Below are 8,073 nucleotides of genomic sequence, written 5' to 3'. Positions count from 1 at the left end.
TATTTACGTAAAGTTGTAGAGTAATATATTTATCTTTGAATAGTATTTCAAAAGACCATCGATCTTTTTTCCAATGATACGTATTATTTTTGGTTTTATTGTTTTTATATAGGTCCGTGTGTAGATTTTTCTTTCTTCCGATGGACAGTAGGTAATCTTCATTTCCTTTCCCAGTCATACGTACGTACAGACTGCTTATGTTTTTTTTTCGTTTTCTAGCCAACAATTATATAATTCTCCCATATATGTAGACAGTTTCTTAAATAAAATACATCTAATTTAATGGTCTAAAATATTGGGTTTACTAATTTAAGTGAAAATTGACAGTGATATTTTAGTAATGGTACTACGTACTATGTTTTTTTAAATGAATACAACGGGATCACAAAGTCGAATATATAATTTAAAAATATTTTAAAATGTGAATGTTTGTAGAACGTTAATTTGATATTTTATAATTTTTATTACAGGTCTAGTTGATGTATATTTGTGGAAAAATATATTTTATTTTTATATGTAGAAAATTCTATTTTCGATTTGTTTTGATGGTACTACATACGTTTATTTTTTATTTTTTGGCTTTATTTTTTTTACACGTGGCTTTAAGTTTTTATCGTAAATACGTTGGCATGTTTTTTCCTTCCTAATGAATCTTAGGTAATTAAGCAGCGTAAGCTCTACTGCTCTTTCCAATCTAACATACTTATATTTATTTTCCCAGCGAACCAATAAACAGTAGTTAAGTTTTTTTTTATAGTCGTACTTATGTACTTATGTAGTACTTATGTTGTTTGTTTTTTTTTTTGCCAACAGAAGGTATCAGTTTATTTTTAAATGAAATACATCTAATCTAGTCTAATGGTCTGAATTAATGGGTCCACCGATATAAGTGAAAATCAACGGTGAGATTAGACATTGCCACGTGGCTGGCGGTCTCGCAGCGTTTATAGAAGTGCCACGTGGTGACTTGAGAGCGTTGGTAGGAAGTTTAATGGACTTTTAGTAGATAATAGATAAATAGATAATAGATAACAAATAAAATACTAATCATAAAAGAATTTTAAATAAGATAAACAGTAAAACGTTGGAAAAAACCAACTACACCTAAAATAAGACCAAGGAGTAGCAATCAGCCACCAACTCCCCCTCCCTCCCCCGGCACATGCATGCGTGCCCAATAAGCTAGGTATCCTAGCTATATAAACCGAACCAGTGTCCCCGTATAGTAGCACTCACTCCTCCTCACTAGCTCCCTCCCTCTCTCTCAATCATTTATACTACACTAATTAACCAAGGTCATATATAGCTAGGTTAATCAAACTTTAAAAAATAATCAAGCAAATATATCTATATTCTATATACTCCAATTTTAATTTTGTATTGATCATTCATGGGAGACATGGTGAGCCCGGTGGTACACCGTCACGCCGCCGGCGGCGGCAGCGGCGGCGACGACGACGACCAGGCTTGCATGTACGCGCTGGAGCTCCTGGGAGGGTCGGTCGTCTCCATGACACTCAAGGCGGCGATCGAGCTCGGCCTCGTCGACGAGCTCCTCGCCGCCGCCGGCGCCGCCGTGACCGCGGAGGAGCTAGCTGCGCGGCTCCGGCTCCCTGCTGCGGTCGCCGCCGCGGCGGCGGTGGACCGCATGCTGCGGCTCCTCGCCTCGTACGGCGTCGTCAGGTGCGCGACGGAGGCCGGGCCCGACGGCAAGGCCCGCCGGAGCTACGCCGCGGCGCCGGTGTGCAAATGGCTCGCCGCCGGGAGCAGCAGCGGCGAAGGGTCCATGGCTCCGCTTGGGCTGCTCAACCTCGACAAGGTGTTCATGGAGAACTGGTACGTACGTAAATATATATGTATTATTAATTCCTCACATTCAATCAGCCAGTTATTTTACGCTTGTTTAGTTTGCCACAAGAAAAAAAAATTAGATGTCATATCGGATGTTTGATCAGATGTCGGAAGGGGTTTTTGGACATAAATGAAAAACTAATTTTATAACTCGCCTAGAAACCGTATCTTTTGAGCCTAATTAATCCGTCATTAGCACATATAGGTTACTGTAACACTTATGCTAATCATGGACTAAATAGGCTTAAAAGATTTGTCTCGTGATTTTCCTCCTAACTGTACAATTAGTTTTTTTTAAATATATATTTAATGCTCCATGCATATATTAAAGATTTGATGTGATGTTTTTGGGAAAAAATTTTAGGGAATTAAACCAGGCCTTATATTGATACTGCGTGAATCAGCCGATGCATGCACTTATCTGGCTTAATTTCCCTTAATTTGGTCAAATAACAAATATCGTTTTAATTAGATGATGATTACCATATAAACCTATCAATAGGAGAAGTCTCCAATAGCAAGCTTAAATGATTTATCACCTAAACTATATTTACATGATCTTCACAGCGTTGTGTTTGGTGCAATTAAATATTTACGATAAATCTCATATGAAAGAAATATATGTATGTATGTTTCAAAAAGTATTCCCTCCGTATATAAAGGCTACACATATTACTTTTATCACCAAGATCAAGAAGAAATTAAATCATCTTGTATGTTACAAAATCATGAAATGAATGCAACCATGCAATCAATGAGTAATTAGATGACTCCTTAAGTTCTAATCAAACATTTAATTTATCTCTTCATTTAAGTCTTGAATGCATAAAGACTACAAATAGGAACAACTAATTTGGAAAAACTCAAATGTGAAATCACTACTACAGATCCGGGCTACAATAACGGGTCATCTGTGACTGGCCGAAAAAATATCATCTTCAATATATGGCTACTAGAGTGGACCCGTCACAGATGTGAGGTAATCTGTGACGGCTTGCACTTGTAACCCAAGTCACAACCATGGCTCATCACAGAGTCACAGATGACATGTCATCTGTGACAGGTATAGTATTATGAACCATCATAAAAGAGACCACTCATCTCTGATGGGTCTTTAACTAACACACGTCACAGATAACGTTATCTCTGACGGGTGGTAGTTATGACCCGTCAGGGATGAGTGAAAATTCAATTTTTTAAATTTTGCAAAAAACCTCGGATTGAGACATGTCCTACGTAAAAGTTTTAGCTCTCGATGATATCCACAACTTTATAACTAACAACATTTCCATTAGAGATCGTTTACATCCCCGAATATGCATTACAAGTGATGAGATCTACTTTTAAAAACAAAATTTGGAGTTTTTTTCAAATGACATGGCTGGAAACATGCCTCATATCAAAGTCATAGAACTCAATCAGACCTACAACATTATAATTGAAAATATTTTCATTTGACAAAGTTTACATGGTTCAAAATACCTGTTATAAAGTGAGATCTATTTTGAAAAACGAAATTTTGAATTCTTCAAACAACATTGGATGAAGATATTTTCTATGTAAAAGTTTTAAAACACGATGAGATCTATAACTATTTAGTTGATAATATTTTCATTTGAAGTCATTTAGGTGTTAAATATATGTTGAATGATTCAGACAAGCATAGACAAAATAATAACATTGGGTGAGTAGTCGACGTGTGCTGACTGCTGAGTACGTGAGTTGGTAAGGGTGCTCTCTACGGGGGTTGAGGTCTTGAGTTCGAATCTCACGTTTAGCATGCAAGTCTATATTGTGCGAAAAATTGTGAATTTATAGGTAGTGATGTGTAACCATGTATATGATGGCTAGTCAAATTCAAAATATTTTTTTGAGGTTTTTTTTGTTACGTTTAAAATTCAAAAATTGTATTTCTTGCTTTGTCATCAGTGACGGGTCGTAAGTTACAACCCGCCAGAGATTAGTCATCAGTGACGGCCAGGTAGTTACGACACGTCACTGATGACTCATCTCATCAGTGACGGGTGACAAGTTTTAACCCGTCAGAGATGACTTACATACCAGTCAGGGATGAGTTATCTGTTTCACCCGTCACAGGTGAGATTTTGTCATCACTGATCAAGGCCAAACCCGTCAAAGGTGAGGGTTTGGGCCCGTTAGAGATGACCTGATCCGGCGTAGTGAATAGGCATAGCTTTTGTGGATGGAGGGAGTATAAAATTTGATGTTCCATGCTTGTACGAGAACAAAATCTATTAAATGGTACTTTACAGTGTTCTATATTTTCTTTCAATTAGGGCAGTCCCAACCCATAGTGTCCAAAAGCAGTGTCTTTGGTGCCATATCAATAAGACATCACAGTAGAAACTACACTCCACAACCCATGGTTCCTTAAAGTGGGCCATTAATAAATACATCATCTCTCTTCTCTACCAATCATATTTATTCTTCATCTATTATGAAGACACTATTCTCTCCTAATGCAAAACTTGATAGTGTCTAGTGCATAGGTTTTCGTGTTGAAGCTGTGTCTTGCATGAGACCCAGTTTCTTCCTCTCTTCACTCTCTCTCTTAATTAATATAGTGCCACATAAGCTAAAAGTCCTACGTAGCAATGTAGTTAATGCCATAGACACCATCGTAGGTGGAGGGTTGGGACTGCCCTTAAGTATTTGCATGGCTAAACTTTTTCTTTCCCAACTTGACGTTCCGCTCACAGTTGAGTAAAAAATTTTGTATGTCTTAATTGCGGCTACTAATCGCGATCGCCGGGTCCCTTTCTTCATCCTAAAATAAACCAAGTTATAAAATTTTAAATGCCCATGTACGATAAACCAACTACTGCCTTATTAATTAAGAGTATTTTAATATTTTGTCGTCATCCTTAAGTTCTTTTTTATTTGGAAGTATTTTTCTTGAAAAAAAACATGCAGAATTTTCTAAGTAGACCCTTTGAGTTTTCTTACAAACGTAGTACTACCACTATGGCCCTGTTTAGTTTCTAAAACAAAAATATTCACCCTGTCACATCAAATGTTTGGACACATGTATGAAGTATTAAATGTAGAAAAAAAACTCAATTACACAGATTTCGTGTAAATTGCGAGACGAATCTTTTAACCCTTATTGCGCTATGATTTGATAATGTGGTGCTACTGTAAACATTTACTAATGACGGATTAATTAGGCTTAATAAATAAATTCGTCTCGCAGTTTTCAGGCATAATCTGTAATTTGTTTTGTTATTAGACAATGTTTTAATACTTCAAATGTATGTCCGTATATCCGATGTGACAAAAAAAAATTGCCAACTAAACCAGGCCTATGTCCTTGTTAGTTAATGGTTTGGACTTGCAGGTACTACCTGAAGGAGGCAGTGTCGGAGGGAGGGACAGCATTCGACAAGGCGTACGGCACGTCCTTGTTCCAGTACCTGGGCCAGGACGGCAACGAGCCCTCCAACACGCTCTTCAACCAGGCCATGGCCAGCCACTCCGTCGTCATCACCAACAAGCTGCTCCAATTCTTCCGCGGCTTCGACGCCGGCGCCGGCGTGGATGTGCTCGTCGACGTCGGCGGCGGCGTCGGCGCCACGCTGCGGATGATCACCGCTCGCCACCCCCACCTGCGTGGCGTCAACTACGACCTTCCCCATGTCATCGCGCAGGCGCCGCCAGTTGAAGGTCGATCGATCATCAGCTTAATTAATATTAATACTACCTTCATCCCAAAATAAATACTATCCGTGTTTAACGTTTAAGCGTCTGTTTTATTTGAAAAATATTAGTCACACATAAAATATTATTCATGTATTATCATTTAATGACAATAAAAATATTAATCATAAAAACTTTTAAATAAAGCGAACGGTCAAATGTTGTATATGAACAGTGCAAAAATACACTTATTTTAGGATGAAGGGAGTATATCAATCAACTTCAATTGGTTTTTTTTTTCTCACGTACGATGGATGGATGGATCTTCTCTGCGCGTATTTATATGCAGGTGTGGAGCATATCGGAGGCAGCATGTTTGACCATGTTCCCAGTGGAAGCGCAATCTTGCTCAAGGTCCTTAATTTTTATTAATTTAAATATCTCCTTTTCTGTTGACTTAATTTTTATTAATTTAATTCTCTCTTTTTGGGTTGAGTTTTAATTTTGTTTGCTTCTTTCTTCATCTCAAAATATAAGGCACAACTACCACTGATGGAAAGACTAAGAATCATGTATCTTTTCGTTTAGATTACTCCAATAAATATTTGATATCTTAGGGTGGAGTATTTTTAAAAAAAAAGAAAAAGAAGATGCTAGTTAATTGTATGCACGCATGAATATCTTGTATTGTGAGATATGAAAATAAATGATAGTTACGTCTTATATTTTGAAACGGATGGATCATAACCTTAAAAAGCTGATTGTTCTGGATTAATCAGTAATTACTTGATTGTATGTATCATGTGCAGTGGATTCTGCACTTGTGGGGGGACGAGGAGTGCGTGAAGATCCTGAAGAACTGCTACAAGGCGCTGCCGGCGAAGGGGAAGGTGATCTTGGTGGAGTATGTGCTCCCGGCGAGCCCGGAGGCGACGCTGGCGGCGCAGGAAGCGTTCCGGCTCGACGTCATGATGCTGAACCGCCTCGCCGGCGGCAAGGAGAGGACGCAGCAGGAGTTCACCGACCTCGCCGTCGACGCCGGCTTCTCCGGCGACTGCAAGCCTACCTACATCTTCACCAACGTCTGGGCTCTCGAGTTCACAAAGTAATTTACTATACTGCACAGCCAACAGCTAGCCGGATGCATGAAAGTGACGGCATTAGTTCGTTTCCTCTTCTCAGTCTCCTCGACGATTCATTTGTTAGTAATTTACATCTAAAATCTGTGGTACATGTGTGTGCCTATACGTGCATTGATTTCTGTTGAAGTGTTCTTTACGTGTGTAAGAGCGCCCCTCGTATATACATATGTACTCCAAATAAACGAAGACAATAAGACATGCTCTCAAGCCCCACATGTACGTGCCGTGCATCCCCTGTGTGTCCTTTGATTGAAGAATCATTTTAGGCAAAATTTGTTTCATAACATCTACTCCGTATACTATACGCACTTTACTAATTACTATAGGACAACATAAAAAATACGTTTTTAATTAGTGGGCACACTGCCACTACAAGAAAAACGATTCTCGCTGACAAGATGCTTTTCACTAAACAAGTGGATATTTTTTTGGCACCAAATGTCCACCTTAAATATGGGGGACGGGGGGCGAGATGACCGTCCGCCTGCATGCAAAGATATATCTTCCCAGGCGGACTATATAAGGTGTCGATTGTGAAGATATATCTTCGCAGGCGAAGGCTTAAGACGTCTGTCTGGGAAAATAGTTTATTATCTCGGGTGAACGTCTTAAGAGCTCCGTCTATAAACATATATTGTAGAATCATGGCATGATTAATCTTGGTGATGAAAAATTGTGAAAGGTGGGTGTTTGTTGAAAATACGGCGAAGAGTGTTTTATGTGAGTGAACAGCGTGTCGATCGGCACTGGGTTGTCAGTCAAATCGGGCAGTGGGCGTCGGTCAGAAGGTATTCAGGTGGTTTGACCGGGTAACCCGATGGTCAAACCGGCAGACTTCGAGAGGGATTTGGTTCTGGGTTGTTTTCATGTAAGGCCCCGTTCATACTCCTGTTTGGGAGATAGATTTTTTTTCGCGTAGAACGAGAAACATCATTAGCGCATGATTAATTAAATATTAACTATTATAAATTTAAAAAAATGGATTTGTTTGTGTTTTGTAAACAACTTCTATATAGAAACATTTTTTAAAAAATGCAGCATTTAATAGTTTAAGAGGCGTGTGCTAATGGAAAACGAGGAAGTTGAAGTCTAGAGTTGAAGAATAGAACTAGGCCTAATTTCTAGTTTGCTTCATGTTTATTACTTCTAGATGGTTTCTATTCATATGTAATACTATCATGTACTGATATGACTCAAGTTGGTATGGACTTATATTTGGATATAGAGTTTCTTTGTTGTTCATGTGTAGATGTTGCTTGAGGCCATGTGAGTATAGCCGGTGATGGATCGGGACTTGGCTTGAGAGAAGTTGAGGTCCAAACGATCAAAGATATCACGCGGGATGCTCAGTAGAGAACAATGTACGTGGATGTGAAGGTTACCATATGGCATATACATGGTATTGTGTGCATATAGAAAAATG

General features: G+C 38.9%; 1 protein-coding gene across 1 annotated transcript; it reads left to right on the top strand.

The window, feature by feature from the left end:
* The first annotated feature begins 1,230 nt into the window (after positions 1 to 1,230).
* On the top strand, positions 1,231 to 6,873 carry LOC4351866 (naringenin 7-O-methyltransferase-like). Its single transcript, XM_015763455.2, has 4 exons — positions 1,231 to 1,836; positions 5,210 to 5,535; positions 5,858 to 5,922; positions 6,318 to 6,873. The coding sequence occupies exons 1-4, from the start codon at positions 1,391 to 1,393 to the stop codon at positions 6,615 to 6,617; spliced, it is 1,137 nt and encodes a 378-aa protein (XP_015618941.1). The 5' UTR covers positions 1,231 to 1,390; the 3' UTR covers positions 6,618 to 6,873.
* Positions 6,874 to 8,073: the final 1,200 nt, after the last annotated feature.

The sequence above is a fragment of the Oryza sativa genome, chromosome 12 (assembly GCF_034140825.1).
Source record: "Oryza sativa Japonica Group chromosome 12, ASM3414082v1".
In the NCBI taxonomy this organism is placed as follows: Eukaryota; Viridiplantae; Streptophyta; class Magnoliopsida; order Poales; family Poaceae; genus Oryza; species Oryza sativa.
This window is presented reverse-complemented; position numbering and strand designations above follow the sequence as displayed.